Source organism: Colius striatus, chromosome 1 (genome assembly GCF_028858725.1).
Source record: "Colius striatus isolate bColStr4 chromosome 1, bColStr4.1.hap1, whole genome shotgun sequence".
Taxonomy (NCBI): domain Eukaryota; kingdom Metazoa; phylum Chordata; class Aves; order Coliiformes; family Coliidae; genus Colius; species Colius striatus.
Window position 1 is genome coordinate 169,485,043 of NC_084759.1, and position 23,536 is coordinate 169,508,578.

The 23,536-nt window shown below is 43.1% G+C and overlaps 1 protein-coding gene across 4 annotated transcripts in view; it reads left to right on the forward strand.

Annotated features, from left to right (window-relative positions):
* The window catches only part of PTPRB (protein tyrosine phosphatase receptor type B), a 67,150-nt gene extending 45,365 nt beyond the window's left edge, over positions 1-21,785 (forward strand). For 2 of the 4 annotated variants that reach the window (XM_062016333.1, XM_062016358.1), the window contains 15 exons: positions 61-210; positions 2,017-2,260; positions 3,250-3,356; positions 3,868-3,967; positions 5,703-5,786; positions 5,905-5,922; positions 6,028-6,109; positions 6,583-6,673; positions 7,848-7,924; positions 8,727-8,861; positions 9,928-10,050; positions 10,262-10,425; positions 11,656-11,791; positions 15,911-16,031; positions 17,057-21,785. In XM_062016333.1, coding sequence (XP_061872317.1) covers positions 61-210; positions 2,017-2,260; positions 3,250-3,356; positions 3,868-3,967; positions 5,703-5,786; positions 5,905-5,922; positions 6,028-6,109; positions 6,583-6,673; positions 7,848-7,924; positions 8,727-8,861; positions 9,928-10,050; positions 10,262-10,425; positions 11,656-11,791; positions 15,911-16,031; positions 17,057-17,079 — 1,655 coding nt within the window. In that variant the 3' untranslated portion in view covers positions 17,080-21,785. The remainder of the gene's footprint in view (positions 1-60; positions 211-2,016; positions 2,261-3,249; positions 3,357-3,867; positions 3,968-5,702; positions 5,787-5,904; positions 5,923-6,027; positions 6,110-6,582; positions 6,674-7,847; positions 7,925-8,726; positions 8,862-9,927; positions 10,051-10,261; positions 10,426-11,655; positions 11,792-15,910; positions 16,032-17,056) is intronic. The other 2 variants (XM_062016349.1, XM_062016343.1) reach the window with 2 other exon arrangements.
* The last annotated feature ends 1,751 nt before the right edge of the window (positions 21,786-23,536 follow it).

Genomic DNA, 23,536 nt, shown 5'->3' on the forward strand with positions numbered 1-23,536 from the left:
GATAAAGCTTTCTCTCTCTTTTTCTTTTTTTTCTTTTTGTTTTAATTTTTAATTACTCAGGTCCCCCTCAGCCACCTCCAGACATACGAGTGAACAAAAAAGAAGTGCTGATTACCAAATCCTCCATCAACTTTACTTTTAACTGCAGCTGGTTTAGTGATACTAATGGAGCTGTGAAGTACTTTACTGTGGTTGTGAGAGAGGCAGATGGTAAGTGTGACATTTAATACTATTCTCTCTATAGCCTATAGGACTTACATGAGGAGGTACACTCCTGTCACTGCACGGCAAAGGACCTTCTCCTCATCTAGTGTTCAAGTTCCATAGAGGTTTTGGATCTATAGCTGCTCCCTAGCCGGGGGACTTAGGAACTCAGTCTTCTTGGAGAGTCTGTAGCAAGTGCAGAGCTCAGCCAGAAGCAGGAGTTAGATACTAGTCCTAATAGTTACTGAAACAAGTCTGAAAACATAAGCGAATGTACTCTAAATCTCAAAAATCTGAAATAAAATAAAACCAGAAAATAAGTTCGTGACATGCAAGTAGAATCTCTGTAAACACTTAGAGGTCAGTTATGTGAAAATTCTGGGGTTAAAGGAGAGGTGTGTGATCTATGCACTTTCAATTTGTGCATTCCTCTTTTACTCTTCTCCTTCCCAGTAAAACCCTAGCAGTTTTAGAGTTGCCCTGGAGTTATGTTGCACTTAGATAATTGCTATGTGGCTTTAAGAAATGCTGAGAATATTTGGAAAAAAAACAGGATGCAAGAAATCTGCAAATGAACAGGCGTCTACTTTTGATGCTACAATGTTCCTTGGTTTTGCTATGAGAAGAATGGACTCTTCATGTTTGGTCATTTGTGTAACAGCTCAATAACTGAGATTGTGCTATCCTTTATTGGTAGATTTACTTGATCCTGAAGAAAAAATATCTCTCAATATTGTACAGATTTTAAAATTAATTGTTTCATCTAGGTTACACTCTCACAGTGTTCAGGAAATTTCCACAGCAGGAGACTTATGTTGGATGCCATGGGCAGTGAGCACATAAGAACCTGCCCTTCTTGTGCACAGATCTCCAAAGGTAGTTTAAGTGTTAGGCAGGAACGCTAAAGCAACTCTTGGAGAACCTCAGTAGGCCATGCTGAGAAAGCAAAGGTAGCATCTCCCAAGGTGGTGTTTCTGTACTGAATAAAATTACTTTGCATGAAGCAATGTAAAACAGAGTGGAAAACATGTAAAACATGCTCCCCTTTTGCAGCATGTATGCAAACCTCCCTTTCTGCAGTTGAGCAGTCTATGACAAAACGGATGTCTGAACAATTAATGCCTTGTTTTAAAAGTACCTTCATTTACTAGCATACCAGGACATAGTTTGTAACCCTTAAAAGTCACAAAGTTTCTTAATATCTCTGTCCATCAGCCCTTAGGAAAAAAGTAGAGATAGTCTGGATAAACACTTTAATGTTTGTGCAGACTGCAAAGGTCTTTGAGAAGGGCTTATTGCCATGGCTTTGCCTTTTACAGGCATAGTCTTCTACACATCATTGTGAGTTTCCACTCAGGAGGTTCCTGTCATTTCCTATTGCAGCTTTTCTCTCTATACAGTAAACTTCTCAGTCTGTGGATTTTTTTTTTTTACTTGCTTTTTGAAATAGTGGGTGGTAGGATCCAGGAATCTGGATCAAAAAGATTCCCACCAACAGCACAGAAAAAAATGTCATAACTTTGAACTTGACTTCTGTATGCCTATTGGTGCATTGTATCTGGAAAAGTTACAGTGAGGTCTTGTGAGGAAATCTGTCTGAAGTTCCCCAGAAAAATAATAGCAAGGTTGATACTAGAATCAAGGTAACCTAACCACTGAAGCTTTTATTCACAGGGTAGCCTGTGCAGCCTCTAAGAAATGCTGTGAAGTTGGATAAGAGTATGACTTTCAACAGCTTGAGCCTGTAAACTGCATCATATTTATGGCTGTGGTGTGTAAAAGCTCTTGTCTTTCTCTGCACACATTATATAGGTAGTGAAGGACCAAAGCCTGATGAGCAGCACCCATTACCTTCCTACCTGGAGTACAAACACAACAACTCTATACGCATCTACCAGACAAACTATTTTGCCAGTAAATGTGCTGAAAACCCTGACAGTGACTATAAGAGCTTTGACATTAAGCTTGGAGGAGAAATGGAAAATCTGGGAGGAAAGTGTGATCCAGATCAGCAAAAGTTCTGCGATGGACCTCTAAAGCCTCGGACAGCTTATAGGTTAGATATATGTTGGCAGTTGTGCTCTGTCACATTATTAGGCATGGTGTTCTCTGAGTGCCTGACCTTCTGGAGATTAATAACTGGGTTGTATGATCTCTGTGTTTCAATGTGCATTTGTAAAAGCTTTATCCACAGCCCCATTCCATAGGCATGAACCAGTCCTTCACTAATGGGAGCACCTGTAGATGCCAGAGAGTGTGTGGCTGCCCCCTGCCTGGACATGTGTTTGATGCCAGGCTGGATGGAGCTTTGAGCAACCTGGTCTTGTGAAACCTGGTCTTGTGTCACTGCCCATGACGGGTGTTGTAACTAGAGGATCTTTAAGGTCCCTTCCTATCAAACCATTCTGTGATTCTATGATTCTAAGAATGGTACAGTTAATTATGCACAAAACTGTGTACAGTGAATACATTTATTTATTTTCCTCAACATGATGGAGAGCTCTCCTGCAGCTGCTAAATCTTTGTTTGAAAAGACTAAGACCATCAGCTAAGTCAGAAGAGTACTTAACAGAAGGCAAGCATACTTCCCTTTGTCATCTTCAAGACACTGCTACCCTATCGTAGCCTGCTCTCATTAGGACACGTTTCCCAAGAGTTCAGTCTGGGAAGTATCCACGTTACAGGAAAACCAGGAGGACTGTAACATTTCTCTGTGAGCACAGTCCTACACAGCCACATGAAAAGAAAATGTGTTCCCACCGGGAAGCATTTCTGAGTCCTCTCCCTGCAGCAGCTTCTGCTAGTGCTGCCCTCAGGCACGGTCAGGCCTGTGCCAGCAGATCTGAGGCTCATCTTCTATCCCTCCCAGGGCACCTCTGAGCACTCGGCCTGTACTAGCTGGGCTTGCCTACCTGTAGTATTTAACAACTCTCTGTAGCCAGTGGGAAGATTTTTGTTATCTCTGAGGGGCAAATGAGTTCTTACTTTTCTGCTGTTAGCTCTGAACATCTGATGAGCTCTGACTGAACAGTATTTGTCTTTTAGGATCAGCATACGAGCTTTTACCCAGCTCTTCAGCGAAGACCCAAAGGAACTCCCTAAACCACTCTTTGCCGACACCTTCTTCTCTTTACCAATCACTACAGAGGCAGGTTAGTTTCAGGCTTGTTTTTCAATAACTGTAGCATGTGATTATATGTTGTGCCTCAGAACACTCTCATATCTAGAACTGTTTGCAAGGAGCAGAACGAGGTTTTTGTGTATGTCCTGAAGGCTGCTATGAAATGAGACTGAAGCCACAGCTTACCCAGCCTTAGTGTGAAAATTTGGAGGACAGCTTGATGAAGCTGCTGACAGTAGAGGAAAAACTCAGTGAAACTTATCACCAAGAAAGCATCAAAGTGCAAGAGAACCAAACTCTCATATACTGGGACTATGCTTTCTTTTATTGTGGTTGGGACAGAAAGATTTTGTGTAATGTTTGGACAACTTAAAGACAGAAAATCGAGGCCAGGTTTTAGCCATAAGTGTCCAAATGCTTTACATTTCCTTGCATTTAACCATCTTTTTAGCTGATAATAATGTATCCTTCTAAAAGTTATTCATTCTTTGATTCTTCATATCTTTTCCTCAAAGTGTATAAATGCACTGTTTTGTTTCTAGAGCCTCTGTTTGGAGTCATTGAAGGTGTGAGTGCTGGCTTGTTTCTCATTGTGATGTTAGTGGCTGTTACTGCTTTATTTGTCTGCAGACAAAAAGTTGGGTAAGTTGAGTCCCTTTATTGGCATCTGTTATTAAAGTCAAGTGAAATTATATTCATTTAAGCAATAAAATATTTAAAGTGTAACTGTAAAATTGAAGGAGTGCAACTATTCATCAGATAAAAGGTATGTCCTCCAACATCTGTGAACACTAGGTATAGAACTAACAACTTAGATATTAAGAGATCTATGTCATTTTAATTCAAATACCTACTGGTGTTAGTCAGACTTATCACACAGAGGATCCTTGTTACTTCTAGTTTTACCAGAAATCTGAATATTTCTGAAGAACTGGTTTATCATTCAAACTGAATGCTTTGTCAAAAATTAAATGTTTCAGATTAATTTCTTGTGCACTTTGTGGGAAGCTCTTGAAACTGTTCATTTAGACTTTATCTTTTCAGTTCAAGTATCTTAAGATGTGTCATTATCTCAGTGTCCAAAAAGTTAGTTCAAACTTATCTTTTGTTTTCCTTTGTCAACTGTAGTTCTATATTTCATTTTATAGATGAATCTTAAATAATGAATTTTAAATCTGTTTTTAAAAGTGAAATACTTTGTCTCAAGTTTGAAGCAAGCTGTATCTGTTTAAACCATTTTGCATGACTGAAAGAGATGTGACATTATTGATGTGAAATTCCTTGTGGTTTCTGAAATGAAAAAAAATCAGCACTTCTATTACATAGAAAACTCTGAAAATCTGAAATTCAGTTCATTTACTGGTAAAAGGTTAAGTCTATTTTGGCTTGAATTTTCTTTTCAGATGCCAGAATTTCACATTGAGCAAAGCCTGTTTTATAACTAGACATAGCTTGTAGACAGAATGGATTTACCCCGTAGCAATACTATTCTTAGGCTCTGTGAACTCATTCAGTGCATTCCTCTATATGCCATCCAAAACAAAGAGACATAAATCATTAGCAATAGTAAATAAAGTCTAGTTTTGGTATATAGACTTGTGCACCTCTAACCATCTCAGTACGTAGTGACATAAGAGCAGGAATAGAGTGCAAATTGATGTGGTTTCCACCTCACACATCCCATTGCATCTTGTTTTAGTGTAGATAAACTTCAAATGGAGTGTGGTTTATTTCTGTGAGTTACATAGCCAGCAGGACTGCAAGTACACTGGTGTGGTTTTCGCCCAGCAGACATAAAGAGAAGGAGTTCCCTATGGGAAATGTGTTGAAGCAGGAGATGGCAGTGAAAGGATGAAAGGAGGCAGCACTAACCCAATGGAGTCAGTACTACTTCAGCTCCGTTTCCAGAGCCTACTGTGGTGCTGCCACGTGCCTCTGCCCTGAACCTGGGCATCTCCTAAAGGCCTGGTCTGCAGAGTGGATCTGCTGGAAGCTGTAGATCTTTCACGGCTCCATCCAAAAATCAACCTACATATTCATCTCTACATGTGGGAGTTTAGAGCCGCTCTTGGCATAGGACACCCTCTTTAGTGGTGGACTGGGCTGTGAGTGTTTCAGAGCCAGAAAAATGACTTACTGCCCGTGTGCATGCATACACTCCATATCACTGTTACTAAACTAAAATACAAGAAAACTCTGTGCTGCTAAGAACAGCTAAGATAGATATTGCACGTTCAGAGCTACAAATCAAACCAGACTTCCTTATATTTCTTCTTTCCAGGTTACCAGCTTTTTTCCAATGTAAGTTATGTTATTGACAACTCTTACTGGTGTAAAAACATAATGGTAAAACAGAATACCTTCTTTCTTGTTCCAGCAGTGGCCACGAGAGACCTACAGCAAGGCTGAGCATTCGCAGGGACAGGCCACTGTCAGTCCATCTGAACTTGGGCCAAAAAGGGTAATGTCAAAAGTTTTGTTTCTAAGAGCACTGTTTGAACAGGACTGTTCATGGATGAACAGTTCCGTCTCATCACTCACTGATGATGTGTTTCTTTTTCTTTTGAAATCATTTCTAGGAACCGGAAAACTTCCAGGTAAAAAGAAAAACTTAATGTCTAAAAAAGCTTCCTAATGATTAACTGGATAAATTATGACTGTGATTCATCCTGTGATTTTCTTCCTTCTGTTGAATATTTTAGTCCGATCAAAGTCGGTCATTTTGAAGCACACTTCACCAAACTTCAAGCAGACTCCAACTACCTCCTGTCCAAGGAGTATGAGGTGAGGTCCTAACCGAGGCAAATGACTTACTTTATGAAGAGGTGGGCTGGATGAATCAGTGGGTTAATATGTTAGAAAGGCCTGCATTTGTTTGTCTTATCCACAGCAATCCAAATAAGTTTGAGAGTCTCATTTGACCTTCACTTGTCCCAGTGCAGAAATCAGCTCTCCATTTGGCATATCATTTTCTGGTTGGCAACCTCTTCCTGATACCTGTCTGGCTGAGGTCGGAAGCATCAGTTTGTGTGTCACCATCTGTGTGATAAAGCATGGAAAGCACCTGCTAGCTATGTGCTTGCTTTGAACCAGTATGATTAGCTATTTGATTTCAATTTGGGGTTTTTAAAAGAAAAAAACCCAAACATTCTCTGTTCATGGCCTTTGAGAGCTGATAAACACTGTATTCCTCTCTTGTTGTCACATCCTTTAATTATTTTCACCTCACATTTTATTCCTACTTTTTTTTTTTGCAGGACTTGAAAGATGTGGGTCGAAATCAGACATGTGACATAGCACTTCTGCCAGAGAACAGAGGGAAGAATCGATACAATAATATATTACCCTGTGAGTTTTAGGTTTGGTTGTGTAATATTACATCATGCCAGCTATTTTTCACTTTTTTCAGCAAGCCTGGTGGAAAAGAGAGTGCAGCCAATCCTGTCCCTCCTTCCCGTCAGAGATGAACTACCTCTGCCAGCTCAGGTTCTGGTGCTTGGAGGCAGATGATGTATGGCCCTGAATGGCTTCACACAGACCAGCAATTTCATTTTGCACTAGAGCTGTAATGACTAGAGAGAAAAAGCTCCAGCTATTAGGAGTATTCAGTCACTGCTGATAACAAGGATGGTAGAAATAACAGTAGGGTTGTTTACATATGAGATATCATCCACTCAGTGCTTTTGACAGCCTTGCCAAGTCTTTCCTCTTCAGAGGACAAAGCACGAGACAATGTCAAGCTAGAGGCGCTCTGCGTGGTACGACACATGTGTGAGGTTAGCCCTGTTCTCCTGAGGCAAGACCTCTTGTTGGGTTCCCCCTTTAATCTCCTATCTGTCAGTTCTGGAGGTAGCACATGCCTTGCATTGAGGAGGAACGCCACGTGACTTGCTGCTCCACATGCTGCCCTGCTGGTGGATGTGGTATCTGCTTGGAGCACAGCCCTCACTGCATCATCTGTGTTGTTCCTGCCAGTGAGGCTGGGCTGAGGAGTGCAAGAAACAGCTCCTGACTGAGATCCAATGTGGCATTATCTCACAAATCAGTGACAGAGTGGCTTAGGCACTCTGTACCTGTCTGCAGAGGGCTCTCTGCCTGGGAAGACAGTGGCCTGCTCAGGCATGTCAGCTTGGGAGCTGTGCAGAGTGCTGAAGCACTGCTGCTCTTTCAAGGGCAGCACTGGGCACTGCTCTCTAGTATACCACACTGCTGTCTGACTGAAAGGAGGATGCTGTTATGGCTCTTTTCTTGCCCTAACAAATCCTGTGCAACTCAGCAGAAGAATTTAGGGATGTTCACTACTTCCTTCTCACCCATCCCTCTCCTAGTCTTTGGAAAACTCCACAGCACTTGTGGATGAAAGAGACAGCACAAGTATAAACAATTAACCCTCTAAATTAGCCCTCCATAGAAAATCTTTGTAATAATGCTGCCAGTCCTTTCACAAATGCATTTCTGTAAATGGGAGAGTGAGTGAAAACAAGACCTAGCCATAAACATCTTGTAATCAATTTCTTCCTAGATGATACATCAAGAGTGAAGCTTTCCAATGTGGATGATGACCCTTGCTCAGACTACATTAATGCAAGCTACATACCAGTAAGTGACTCAAGGATGGTATTTTACAGCCTCCCTCCAGTGGTAATTTGTCTTTCATTTAAAACTGAATATAAAGCTGGATGCTGAAGGCTCCCCTCCCCCTTCATTTATTCACTTGTGCTAAAAGTCTGAGAATTCATTTTGTGGGTGCGCTGAAGGGCTGTGTCTGACTGCCATTAAGTTAACTGTGAGTGATTTACCCAGCACTTACGGACACTTTATTGGATTGCTATAGTTATGTAAGATAGCAAGTCTAATTGGCCAAGGACATGTTTTTAAAGGTCACTGGTTTTACACAGTGTCCACAACAACTGTAGCAATCACTGCAGGTGGCATCCTCATTGTAGAGTCGTAGCTCACCCTGACAGTGCTGGCACCTTACAGGGTGGTGAAGCTGGCTGAGATAAAAATAATGCCCTTTGCCAAAGAGTTCTGATTTATAATAGCAGTGGCTTTTGCAAGAGAGACTTCATGCCAGAACTCTGCTAATTTATTAAAAACAGTAAATAAAACAAAAGCCCCTAGTAGTTCCAAAATTGCTTGAGACTATGCTGAGCACACTAGAACAATGAAGAGCTTTGACTGCCACAAAAGGATCAGTATTTGGATACACTGCCACAGTCTCTTCCTTCTCTCTGCTCCAACCAGCCTTCTGCTTCCAGGTCCAAGGCAACAATTTAGCTCTCAAAACTATTGTCTCAGCAAGGGCATTGTTGCTGCAGAGCCCTGGCTGCAACCCCATGGCTTGTACAGTTGCTGGAAGATCTTTTATGGAAACTGATGGAGTTCTCTTCACTTGCAGGGCAATAATTTCCGCAGGGAATACATAGCAACTCAGGGCCCTTTGCCTGGCACCAAAGATGAGTTCTGGAAGATGGCATGGGAGCAAAATGTTCACAATATCGTCATGGTAACCCAGTGTCTTGAGAAGGGCCGGGTGAGCAATGACTCTTTGTTGTTACTGATGACTGTTCTGACATCTATTAAAAGTTTGTGCTTATTACTTGCATCACACTAATGCCAAAGCCCCCAGTTAAGGAGAAATACAGTAAGAGATAAGAGGTATAATCTAACAACTGGATACAGATTCAGGCTGTGAAGTGAGGATGCAGTGACCGTCCCAGGATCACGCAGCGCATCAAGGCTGGAGTCAGGAACAGAGCTCAGTGCTTCTGTCGGGTCTCTGATCCAGGACATTGCTCTCTAGTACTGATAAAATCCCTTAAGCATGCAGAACCACCAACAAAAAAATACCTGTTACATCAATTAGTTCTTTAAATATAAGCTCTAGAGAGTAAATGTTTGGTGCCTAAGCCCTGATGTACCAAGCAAAGAGACAGCTCACACACTTTACAGTCTTGCTATGTGCAAGTGTAGGTAGGTTATTTAACCATCTCATCCATCCATCTCCCCACAAATGACCACATTCTCTACCTTTTGTAAGACAAGAACTAGTTCTGCAAAAAAGATTAAACAAACTTGAGGTAGTGATCATCTGGTGGCACATATGGGAATATTTGCTTTCAATTTACCATTTTTTTTCTTGAGAAGATGGCAAAAGCAGGTATGGGACAGGCAGCCACTTGTCTCCATCTGCACCTGTGTCTCTGAGTGGGACCCAACTGTCATGTCTCAGCAAGAGGTGGGGAAGCAGGCACTAGAGGCTTAGATGTCATCCATGCAGAGCTCTGAGGAAAGTTAGTGTAGAAAATGTCGTGGGATCCAGAAGAGGGCATCAGTGAAATGCTTCCTCTTCCCCTCATCACAAACATCTATGATGAGAGCTTGCACTTCACAACCCTATCCTAGCCCATTCCCATCCTAGGCCCCTTTGTTGAACTGTCATGGCAAGGGCTGGCATCTCTTTCTGAATCAAGCTGCTGCCTGTCTTCTTTCATCCTCAGGCACAGGAGGTTTGAAGTCTGCTTCTGCCAGTGCTGGATGGAGGCATTGTTCCCAGCTGTTACTGACTCTAAATCTTATCTTTTTCTCTGTCCCTGCAGGTGAAGTGTGATCACTACTGGCCCCTTGACCAGGATTCCTTGTACTATGGAGACCTGATTGTTGAGATGCTGTCTGAATCAGTGCTCCCAGAATGGACAATAAGAGAATTTAAAATCTGCAGTGTATGTTTGTGTTCATATCTGTTTTCTTTTTTTTTAATTGACTTTAAAACACTTGCAAGGCTAAATTAAGATCTGTTCTGCTGTAGCACAGTTTCACGGTGCCCAGCTCATCTCTGATGGCAGCTGTAGGCATTTGCTCCAAAGTCGCATATTGTGTGTGTCCCTTCCTCTCCTGTCTTCTCTGATGACCCACATTTTTGGATCCCAACAGGAAGAGCAGCTTGACCCAGCGAGGCTCATTCGTCACTTCCACTACACTGTCTGGCCAGACCATGGTGTGCCAGAGACCACCCAGTCCCTGATTCAGTTTGTCAGAACTGTAAGAGATTATATCAACAGGACCCCAGATACAGGACCAACTATTGTGCACTGCAGGTATGTGCAGCAGCAAAAGATCAGTGGCACAGAGCCTTTGTGCCTCCCCTTGGGAATGTCCCAAATGCTTATCCCTGTTAGGGCATGGGCAGCTACAGAACTCAAGAGAGAGCTGATGGGCTTAAGTTTCCAGATACATCAGAGCGGCATTCCCAAGGCACATAAGCACTCACTCACAACTTCACTCTGGAGATGCCCCAAAAACGATTCTCAGGGAACCACTGTGTCTCTGTGGGACCACTGAAGAGCACTAAAGGTGTCAGCAGCTGCCACTGCACATAAGCTTTTGCTTTCTTAAAATGATTGTGTGCTGCTGTTGCATCCAAACATCTGACTTACAGAGGGGTGTTCTGAAAAGGCAAGGTATACCCAGGGGTGAGTCTGACTACATATGGATATTGAGACTAGCTGGCAGATCCATCTTTTCACTTGTTCTGGCTGAGACTGCCTCTCATTACTGCCTCTCATGCTCTTCTGCTGTTGTGCCATCTCTGGCAACCATAGGGCTGCAGTTTTTCTTCTGTTCAGTGATTAACTCCTACATATATGTACAGAAAAGGGCAAAACTGGACTGCCTGATCTGTGATCCACTGGCCGGCTGCAAGCAGAATGTAGGCTTACAGACTGAGAGTCTCTCTGAAAAAGCAACATGCCCACTGGGACTACCTGATCATGGTATCTGATCCCTCTACCCATTCTAAGGGGTAAAGCATGTATCTTAGGTGACCCCACCTGTGTCTGCCTGTACATCATGTGCTGCAACATGTCAGATGTCTACTGTGTCACTGGCAGGCCAGCTTTCCTCTTCGTCACTTCCTGTCTCTGGACACTACCTCCCAGCATTTCAGCTGCTGGTATCTCTGGAATATTTTGTCTTACTCTGCCCTTCCACAAGACATAAGCCCACCAGTCTTTTTGAATCAAGCCTACTTCATTCATCCCTGGAGGAAAGAGGTTTAAAAGGTACAGTCAGGTGCAGCCTCTCAGTGTATGTCAATGACTGAGTTAATCCAAAGCAGAAAGTGGTGCAGGCAGTAGCAGAGATGTCTCTACCATGGCTATCCTTTCCTACTTCCTAAGCAAATGCCACTATAAAGTATTTGAAGTCCCAGAGATGCCGTTTGAACAATGAGCTTCTCACCCTGCAGCTATGAGCTTTACAAAAGTATCACATGAAGATAGTGAATGCTTTGATCCATCTCCTGTTAAATCTTTTGGGTTCTTTTCCAGTGCTGGTGTTGGCAGAACTGGCACATTCATTGCACTGGACCGAATTCTGCAGCAGCTGGATTCAAAGGACACTGTTGACATTTTTGCAGCAGTACATGATCTAAGGCTTCACCGGGTTCACATGGTTCAGACAGAGGTAAGTTTTGGATAGCCTACCATACAGAAACATCAGCTGCAGGATATAATAATGTCTGTCACCATAGAGGCTCTCAGAGCACATTGCAGTTACTCCACTGTGAAATACCAGTTGGATAGATTTTAGCTCTGTGAGGATTTCTAGCTGGGCATTGTTTGCATTACCTCTCCAAAGCACTACAAGTGGTAGCTGAGCGTCCTGTAGATTTCTCCTGTTGGCACTGGTCCACAGTCACACAATCACAGAATCTTAAGGGTTGGAAGGGCTCTTGAAAGGTCATCTAGTCCAACCCCCAGTCACCCCAGCAGGGTTATGCAGCAGATGCTTAAGAGCACATTGTTGTGTTAGTGCAATGTCCAGTAAATGAGCTTTGAGCAGAGGTAGGTACTTCAGGGATGGGTTTGGGAGACAAGCCTAAACCAGACAGATAGGTCAACATAATAGGGAAAAGGAATGGAGGGCAGAGAAAATTAGATGTACATAATTTAAAAACTAAGTACTGTGACCTTGTGGCTTTGGAGGTCATTTTTTATTGAGCTGCTCTGTCATTTTCATTAATGGTATTGGAAAGTTGATCAGCATTCACTTACCGTACAATGCAACAGCAACTACATTTATTCTCAAAGTGCAGAAAGAGTACATGTTTGGGATTTCTTTCTGTGCTTTTAAAACTGCAAAAAAATGACATTACACTAACAGCAGCAAAACACTTAGGAGCTGGTTTAATATAGGTGAGTTGTGGAGACAGTCTTTACGTTTTCCCTGTGAACTCTTAATAGAGGAATCAGCAAGTTTGATGAGCCTGCCTGTAGCTTGATAGTAATGGAGCTCTTTGTTGCAATTTGGAGATGAAAATATCAGTGACAGCACTTCCTGATAGATGTAAAAGTCACACATAGGTATAGAGAGAGGCTCAGCTGGGAATGCAGGAGAGAGATTTCCTGGAACTATCTTAATCACAGAAAGCCTCCTGTTGGAGGAGAGACAGATTCTTGGCCTTGTTTGGGCATCCTCAGAGACAGATTCGTCTCACCTTCTGCGTTCCCATCAGCCATAGTCAATAAAGGCAGGTGGACATCTCAGGAGGGTGGCTCTTTTCCCCTAGCTGGAAAAAAAAAAGGAGGAACTACCTCAAGAGCATATATTTGATGCCAAGCTTACAGACAACTAAAGTTGTTTGATACAAAGCCTGCTTTTGGCATGAGGCTGACACATCTAAGTCAAAAGGCAGCCAAATCCAAGCACAGTATCTACACCAGTAGTGAGGAGCAGCTCACCTTCCCACATTCAGCACTACTCACACTTCTGCCCCAAACCAGCAGTGGCTCAAGTCTTATCCAGATCCTTGTTGTAATCCCTGGAGGAATTCATGAGCAGCATCCCAGAGACAGGTTGACAGAAAGCTTTTGTAGCTCATACCTGCTCACCTCACTTGAGCTGTAACGTGCTTGTGGACTGACCATGTAGCTCTGTCAGTGCACAGCCTCTGAGCTGCTGTGTTCTCAGCAAGTCTTAATCTGAACTGTCAGTTGCATCTGTATATGGTTTCTGATCTGGAACTGTGCTTCCTCAAGGTAGCTTGTAGCACAACCAATACAGTCTCTCATCCTCTTGCAAGAAAATTAAGTACATTTATCCTGGAATTTTATGATGACTCAGTTTGCATTGAGCAGTGAATTATGAAGTAATTCTTACACGTCTTTTAAGGGAAAGTAAAGGAGGTGGGGACAGGGGGAAGAAATGTGCTCCAAAAACTCCATTTGATGCATCTGAAGACCCTAGTTTTATTGTTCATGCCTTGGCTTCCCCAGTGTGTTTGGGGTTGAGATAAAAGCTATGCCCCCATCTGTTGATGTGGTGGAAGCCAAATCCCACTGGGGAGCGCAGGCCAGCAGGTAGGACTGTTTGCAATGACGAAGGTTACAGCACCATCCTGCTTGAGATTATGCAGTCACAGTAAAATAGCAGCCACTAAACACTTCCCCTGCTTCAGACTTGGCTAAAGGCCATTTAAGACAAGAGACATGCAGGGGCGTAACAGAAAGCTGTGTCCATCGACTCAAAAGGCAGGGAGCTCAGCACAACAGCTGTAACATAGGCAGAGAAGCTCTTCACCATTTCAGTCTCAGATGGTCTCTGCCAAAGGAAGTCTCCATGCCTTGACCAGCTTTCCACCAAGATGGTGGGCTGGGTGCAGGAGTGTGCTCCACAGAGACAGCAGCTGTATGTGCAGAGCAGCAGATATCCTCCCTTTCCCACAGCCAGAGCGATAGCTGAATTTCTTCTGCAAAAATAAGATGTAGGAGGAGAAAATGCATATCCTTATAGGATAAATAATGTCTTTGAGACAAAGTTATATTAAAGCGAAACTCTTTGATACATGAAGATGCTAGGACTAATTTTAGGGTATCACACTGCACTAATCAAAACACAATGGTGACCCATGTCATAAACCACAAAGAGCAGCAAAGTGTGGGGATTTAACTCCTCTGGCAAGGTAGTTTGATAAGTAGTCAATAACATGCTGACCCTTCCTACTTTGACTGTGAATGTCATGGTATCTCCCTTCTGTGAAAGGCCCTCTTCAGAAAAGACAGCCTGTCGTTCACCACGTAGTCAGGACAGTCTTCTGTTGGGGCATAAAAATGCTGCATTTGACAGAAAATTCTAGTTCATCACAGTTCTGTGAAATATTTGTAAAGCATGATCAAACTAAAATATTTATTTTCAGAACATGAGGAAATTGTCTGTTCTGTGTGCTTTCCTGTATATCTTCTGTTACACATACTTTACACCAAAGCATTCAGAACTAGTGGCTATCCAGCACAGCAGCCTGTCAAATTACACCTTACAGTTGATAGAACTTTCACTCCTGGCCTCATCCATCAAAACATATTCTGTTCATCTATGTTTTACTGCTAGCATTTCTAAAAAGTGCTGATCACAAAAGTTTACTATATTACTAGTGTGAAAAGAAGATTCATTCTCAAAGTGTATTTTCATTTGTAACACTGCTCTTGATTTTGTGTGAGGTGGTGTCATGGTTTAGGCCCATCAGGGAACAAAAGACCACGATTGGCCTCAAGTACCAAAGAGGCTGAGGATTGCCAAAGGGCAAGGGAGAGCTTAATTGCCGCTTAAGGTTCAGGACAAGACAGAGCAGGCTACTCAGCTTGGGGAAGAAACCAGAAAATAATTTAATGCAACATCAACTAAAACATAACCTTAAAACCCAAAACATAACCAAAATGAAACAACACAGAGTAGTACAACAATGAAGAGTCCGACCAGCCCTTTAAGAACACCTTCTCCCCACACCTCCCCTCTTCCTGGGCTCAGAGCCTTGATCCCGGTGTTTTTACCTCCTCCCCCCCGAACGGCTCAGGGGGGCAGGCAGTGGGGGTTTCAGTCATTCTGTTCCCGATAGCTTCTGCCGTTTGTCCTTCCTCAGGACAGGTGGGCTCCGCACCCGTCCTCCCTGCAAGTCCGTGGGGTAACTCACAAACACAGCAGCCCTGCACGGGCTGTTCCAACACGCATTTATCCCAAAGGCTGCAGCTCCTCTCTGCCTCTCGTGTGGGGCTGCTCTGCGGCACACAGGCTCTCCAGCACGGCCTGGGCCATGGCCGTTTCCCCACACAGTCCCTCGCCCGTCCGGGCTCACTCACACGGAGCTGCTGGTAACTCTCAGTCCTGCCATGGGTCTCCATAGGTTGCAGGGGTACAGCCTATGCTCTCACCACGGCTTGCAGCAGAGGAGTCTGGTCTGTTGCTTCTCCTTCCTTCCTCCTTCTCTGGCTGTATGGTCCACGTGGTCACCTCCATCTTGTATCACTCTTTACACCTCCCACCAGCACTTCAAATTCCCGTCCCCTAAATAGTGATGGCAGAGGCGCCAGATTGGCCCAGGCGGGCCGGAGGTGGGTGTGAACCCAGGAGCCGGGGGAGAATCCGCAAACTCTTTACCGGGTCTTCACTGCAACCCGCTCCCCCTGTTACCAAGCAAAAGCTGCTCCTTGCTAAACCAGGACAGGTGGTTAGTCTGTAATGATTTTTCACAATACAGAAATTAAATTACAGCATTTCCCAGAGTGACTTCAAAAAATATATGTTTTGCAGTGTCAATATGTGTATCTACATCAATGTGTGAGAGACGTGTTGAGAGCCAGAAAACTTCGCAGTGAGCAAGAAAATCCCTTGTTTCCAATATATGAAAATGTGAATCCAGAGTATCACAGAGGTAAGTGCAGGTTTCTGAAATTGTACAATGTTTCAAATGTAATAGCTCATTGAGAATTTAATTGAGGGGCAAAACTGTGGTATCCCTTGCCATAGATATTTGTCCTCTTCCTGGGCCTTCATTTTTTCACTCTTCTGCTCGCCTCACTCTTGCAATTGCAGTGTTATTTCCTCCATCAGGAGTCATTATAATGTCTCTTCCTGTTCCTGCTTTACATTCATGCTTTCCTTGTCTTATACTTAATGATTCCTGCGCTGCTGGAGGAACTGAACTCTTTCCCTATTGGTTTTCGCCTACATTTCCCCTTTTCACCAGTGTTTACACCATTCACCTTTAAACACTCAGGCCACTGGTTGGGCTCATGAGACTCCTCTGTCATTGATAGAGTTGGATTTTCAACCTGAATCCCTCTCGTTTGCTGTTGACCACATAGATTGTCTTAGGAGACTTCCCATCTGCCTTGACTGGATAATTCAGGTGTCCAAGGCTGTGCTCTTTCTTTCTCCCCCAACTCTCCATCCTTGTAGACTCTTTTTTCCTAGTCTGTATCCAGTCCCTGGGCAGTAAGAATTGCAAGAATAGCAATCCTGGCACTAGCACTGTTCTCACCTCCTGTTCTCATAGCCAGAGGGGCTGTCTGGAGAAGCTGTAAGCACGGGTGGCTTGTGTGTCCTGATAGAGCTGACTCCTAAGTGCTGGAGTTTTTAGAGGCAGGCAGTAGGATCTCAGTAACTTCTCAAACTTGGACATTAGGAATTGCAATTATATGATGAAAGATCAAAAGACTTTTCTTGATCTAGGCCATAGAAATAAGAATCGTGATCAAGAGGTAGAGCAGCCTTGGAGGAGGCCAAGGACTGAGCAGAAGTAGAGATGGGATCTGCTCTATAGCTGTCACATCAGTCACCAGCCAGCACTGCTGCCACACAGGCACCTTCCAGAGCACCGTAGTCATCTGTCAGAGTAGGATGTGAAGCCACCTGGGTTGTTTTCTTTTCTCTAATCTCAGTTTTCCTTGCTTTCAGATGCTGTTTATTCGAGGCACTAAGAATGTTACAGACATCTGCTTTTGTGACTACATTTGTTAACTAGGGTTTTTGTTTGGGGTTTTTTATGTATGTATTTCATGCACTAGAAAGGTGCCAGACCTTTCTTTTGAGACTGTGTATAATTTATTGGTCTGGTGATTTTTTTTTTGAGGCTATGTAATTTAAGTGTAATAGATATTAATGTATATAATTGTATTTGGGTCTCATGTAAATATGTATTTTTTTCTATATTTTTATATTAATATTAAGTTTCAGATAATACTATTTTTTTCTTATCACATTTTTTATGAACTCTTCTACATAAACTATTTTAAATTATATGGCTAACAGGACTGCTGTGTTTAGGGCAGTATTGGCATGTAACACACGGGAAAAATCCTGTAAGGAGAACCTCATTTTTTGTTTGTGAGATGAAATAAGCTACTATTAAGCAAGGGAACAGTAGTCCTATATTGGAATTACAGTGCTACTCTACACTTAACTGCTTTTGATCTGACAAAAATGGCTCTAACCTATAACACAATGGCATACCTTTTACAGAACTCATTAACAGCTGAGCACAACAGGGTCCACCTCACCAGAAGCAACTGTTTTAGTCTAATGTGACATAGTAGAAAAATATCAAACAACATATGCTGCAGTGAAGTCTAGCAGACCTTTCACCCCACGGGCTTTGAGGGGGAATGAGTCACCTTCTGATTTCTTTACGCTGGTTTAGGAGAGCAGAAGCAGACCACAGCCTGTGCCTGCTGTGGATTTTCATGTGTGTATAATCATCATAAGAAACGTGTCCAAGGAAACGCCTCAGACGTTCACATTAAAAGACCTGCAAGGACGTGAGGTCTGGCGACTTCCTTAGTTCATTAAAAACAATACTGTACCACGGCAGCTAAAAGACAGATTATAAATGTAGTGAGATAAAGACATATACAGATATTTATCCTACAGTTACAGAGCTGGCTGTGGCCTTAAGCTGCATGCAGCACATCAGCCTTGGCCCACAGCTTGGTCTCCTTCATAGGCCCCGTGAGCCTCAGCATGTCCACATAGAAAGAGTCCTGCGCTTCCCTGTTGCCTGATGTCACCAGCACAAGGGCAGCAGGAAGGAAAAAAGGCTCATCAGTAACCCAGGGAATGAGGCTGGCAGGGCTGTGCTGAGCATCCCATCACTTAAAGCATTTAGTGATGAGCAACAAGTGCAGTCACAAAGCACCTACCAGGTATCCTGGCCAGTGAAGCTGATTAGAAGAGGCTTCTCATTCCAGGGACTGAACGCTCCGTTCAGCTATTCTTTTTTTTTTTATAAAACACTCTTCAAAAAACAGAGAGGGGGCAGTACAGAGTTCTTCTCCATCTCAAAAAGAAGGAAAGGCTTGATAGTTCTCCTGTCTTCTATTCGTATCTTACCTGATTAGCCTGCTGCTGAAGACAAGTGCCTGAGTTTCCTTTTTATTTTGGAGAGAAACAAATCTTTCTGAAGGTTTCCTGACAACCAGCCAACACACCTAAGTGCCTAAGAGAGGAACTGCTGCATCCCTGGGCCCAGACTACTGTGATTTCACCATTACTTGTTGGAGCCACGCTCTCCTTGGCAGTGGGAATATCTGCCTGACAATGGCTGAAGAAATCTGCTGAACAGCTCTGACATAGCTTTCTTAAATGCTTCCAAAGCAGGACTAGGCACATCTATGTCACTCTGGTTTTACTAGAGAGAAGGAAACAGCCCGAGAGTCGCTCTCCCTTCCTATTCTTATCTGAAGTCTCATCATTTCTTGACCAGATATCCTTGCATGCCTCAGAAGCTAGCTTTCACATCCATTTTCACAGCTGCTCAGAACATGTAAGCTCGGTTAGTCTTATAGGGGTCTGTGTATGGAAATACTGCTCGTTTGTTTTGTACATCCTCTTTGGCCCCACACAGACCTCAAGATCTATCACCCTTAGGTGGGATCTGATGAAGAAGGGAACTTGCATTATAGTGGTGCCATTTTTACAGAGGGAAATCTAAGCAAAACCACAAATAAATGTGCACATTTTTCTGCAGGCTCTTCTCTTTCCTTTGCTAGATAGACTCTCATTTAGCAAGCAAGGACAAACAAACACGGCAGCTTTAGATGGATCATTGACCCTGCTAATAACAGCTGAACTTAGGGCATCATGCAAATCGTTGTTTTGTGTTACATGTGCTGCATTCAGTCCTTTCTTTTTGCAGCTGTAACTGAGGAATAAAAATCTCCCATGTTAGTTAACAGCAGTACAATCCCACTGTGAAGATGTACCAGGTATCCACTGTAAATTATCTCACGCTGTATATCACTGTGTCAGTTTTTATGCCAAGGGAAATGGTATTCGCTCAATAATTTATGATCTGAGGGCAAAAGTCCAATTGTATACTGTGTATGCATGTTCTTCATCATTTTCAGAACGGCAGGCATTGGCCTGCTCCTCATTTTTACATTGTTTCTCAGCTCCCTCCTCCGCACCTACAGAGTTCACAAATGTGCACCCAAAATGATGATGTCGCAGCAGATAGCTATTTACATCTTTTCTCTCAGCTAATAATGGACACAGTTCATAAGCCTCTTCCTCCTCATCACTTAATAACATGACAGATGACCTTAAACACTCCGGCACAATGCTCTTGAGCAGCTTTACATCTCTGCCCGACCAGGGCCCGCATGAGACTGTACACAGGCAGTATTGCTCTGCTTCTGCTTTCTAGCCAATTCTGCTCCTAAGAAACCAGTGTAAATCCACTGAGAAGAAGTAAAAAAAGTATCTATGTAGCATTTTGTTAATATGAGACACCTGCATATCAGTGTAATTAATTATATTTACTGTGCCTCTAAGCTGAATAACAGGACTGATGGGAAATCGTTAATGTAACAAGAATGGACTTGAAGGAGCCTGTGTACTGCACAAAGACAGCTCTTAAGGAAAGAGACACCCTCCGCTGAAAAGGGTGTTTCTCTTTTGAATGTCCACACATGATGTTCAGGATTCCCTTGTTGATGTTTCCCAATAATAATGTTGCAAAGCAAGGCTAGCGTTGTCACTGATTCATAAGCTAAGATTTGCACACTTGGAGCCCAGTCCTGTGAATCTCTGCATTGTCCACAAAGCTGCCTGAGTCATGAAAATCAACTGGAATGCTTGCCTGAAGAATACCATTCCACTGCTGAAGCACTTGCAGGGTTGGGCTTTTAGGTTAGTTCAAATTTTTGTATTGAAAGTTATTTAATAATGAAAAAAATGTAATAAGTGTCTTTTTTTAATCTGTGCAATACAATTACAAGATCCACCATCGATTGTAGAGAAAAAAAGGAGAAAAAAAAAAAGATTTTGCGTAGCTGGAGTTGATAAATGATATTTTTTGTTACTAATGGAACACAAAAGTGGGTGAGAGAAATAGGCATACTGTGAAGATGTCATAAAAGTGCAACTTTATACATTTTTCTCTGCTGCTATAGTTATTTATACAGCTTATATATGTGCCTAAAATTGCCAGAAATATTATTTTATGCCATGATATACTATGAATTCCCTTTCAGTTGTAGAACAGAGAAGAGAAAATGTTTGAGCTTTAAGTTTATGTTATGTATTGTATACGGTTATTTACGCTTTGACTTTGAAAGCAAAAAGTTAAATACTAGACAGATAGGAGTCCAGGAGCACTTAGCTGTGCTCCTCAGCCTGGGAGTTAATAGATGGGCCAGAGGGATGAGAACAATAACCATCTAATCACTGCATTAGCATCTCTTCCCAGGGCCACAGAGCCGAGGAGCGAATCCAACACGCAGAGACATGGCCCACGGCAGCCGCAGCTCCGCTCTCACAGGGCAGCGTGGCCAGTGCTTAGGTGTCGTCACATTTCTGTCAGTGTTTGAGACACACAGGTTGTGTAAGACACAAGAGAGTGGCCACCACTGCCCCTGTGGCCCTATCACAGGCATCTGGGTTCTGGAGCTGTGTCAGCTCCGGCACCTGTAGTCCTGGGAGGCTGTAGCTTTGAATAGGAGATGAGTGTGTGCCCCGGGAGTGAGGCTGGAGACTCCCTGCCCTCAACTGTCCTACTCAGGCTGACCGAGGCAAAGTCCTGACCTGTTGGTAGCACCACTATGGCTGAAGCAAACTAGTCTGTTACTGGTGACCTCGCAGATAACAGTTAGTTCAGACTGGGATTTGGTTTTTAAGACTGGCAAAAAGTACGGGAGAGTAAGGACTATCTGAATTTAGAAGATACTGTGGAATTTGGGCACATACGGTGTCAGTGATGCTGACAGATTGATATGCGTGATGATTTGGTTGTTTCTTGGTTTGTTTGAAAGCTAAAGAAATAACTGTACAAATGTCAAGTAGCTAAAGATATATATTGCTCTACAGCAGGGCAGTATGTTGTAGTGAAACCCCCTCCAATCTTGAAATGTGGCTAGCCATGAAATCTTTGCCAGTGCCTGGAGTAAAGTGTCTGAAAAACATCTTCAGCACATATTCCATTCTCATATGCTATATAATTACTTGTATTTGTGTTCCTAACAGACACTGGGAGAACACAGAATTGTGCTACTATTGTCAGTTTAATTTATGCATTTGTTAAGTATATTTTTATATTTTTAACTGCAGTCAACAAATCAAATATATTTGAGTGTATTTTACACATTTTTATAAATAGCTCATGAATAAAACATTCATTTTAAAAACAAAATCACGTCCTCGCCTTCTTTCTGACTGCCTTTGTATTATGGATTTTGTTGTCCTGCTGCTCAGAGAAAAGGTCATAAATGAGTTTGATTTCAAGTGAGATGGCCTTCAGAGAACGTTAAATTCATCCGAAGCTGAAGCCTGTTGGGGGAAAGGGGGCTCTGCTGTTGCCCACTGGCTGGATTAGTGCCCATGCAGAAAGATACTGCTGTTCCCTTCACTTCCCTGGTTCTCTGCCCTCCACCTTTAATAATCCAAATTCTGTTTGGGTTATGTGATGGGTATTCGAAACAACTCCATCTTGAACTGCATCTTGTGCCTGTTATTTTAGAGACATGTCGCCAGGCAGCTGTACCAATTAACACCACACTGCCTAATACCTGAGGATCTGAACCATGCTTTTTAACACATTTCTTCCCCTCCCTCTCTCCACAATCCTTAAAACCCATTAGCATTCTTGTGGGTTCTGAGTGCTTGGCAGTAGCGTGTTTATTGCCAGCACTCTGTGTCTCAGTTATTCCTTATTTGTCATCAGAAGTGTTTGGGACAAGTTAATTTTGTTTATTTAAATTAAAGAATGATTTATTAGCTTATATTTTGTACTGTGAGCTATTTGCCATGGGGATGTGTATTGCTGAAGGCCAAGGGAGTTGTTAGATTTTCTCCTTGTGGTGTAAAAACTTATCTCTGAGCCATACTCTGTCCTGATGCCAATGTAGACACAAAAGAGCAGTAATAAAGATGAAGTAACGTACAGTTAAGAGCTACACACAGCACAAACATGGACAGCATTGCAGACAAGAATAAATACAAGTATTTTTACATGGTACAGCAAGGAAACTGAAATACAAAGTGTCTCCTCTAGTTTAGCAAGAACATGGTGTTTGGTTCTTGTTAAAATTTACCAAATTCTACTTTTAATCTCATTATTTTTATAAAGTGAACCTAATTTGTACCTAATTTGGGCTTCTTACCTGTGAGCTGGCTGTTTTGTCTGGTTGGTCATTTTCTGTGCCATAGTAATTTTCTGCCAGACCAGAAACCACGATCAGATGGTTTTCTCAGCCCTAGAAGTAGCTGCTGGTGTCAGGCATCTTACAGCAGGCATAACATGCTGTAAGATACCTCAAGTCAGAATTTCAAGTGTTACTAACCAAGCGTTTGTACATCGCTCGGGTACACCACCAGTCCCAACCGCTGCACATCTCCCCAGCAGCAAAGGAACAAAAAGAGGGGAAAAGCAGCTTTCCAGTTAATTTGCGGGGAAAGGTTGCATTTGGCAGGCGTTGCACGAGCCAAACCCACTCCTCCTGTTGTGAGGGTGGGCGTTCTATGGGGATGGGAGGCTGCGACCCGCAGCGACCGCCGCCTCGGCGCTGGGAGAGAGGCAGCAGCCGTGCCGAAGGGGCAGTCACAGGGGCTGGGCCGGGGCGGGAGCTGAGCTGCCAATGGCCCCACCCTTTGAATTCATCCGCTGGTTTTCATCACCGCGCAGCTGCAGGCACTGTCTCTGGGCGACAACATCCACGGGCACTTAAGTAGAACAAAGCACAGCAGCGCTGGTGCTGGCGGGGAGTGGGGTGGGATGTGGAGGTACAAACAGCCTCAGGGCCTTCATGGCTGCCTATACCCACAGGAACCTATGTGTGTGCCTCAGGTGTTTCGGGGATCTGGCTTCTCCAGGTGTCTCATGTCTTCTTTATACCCAAGTTAGGTGCTGTCATTTGCATCATGTGAAGCCTCACTGCAACAAGC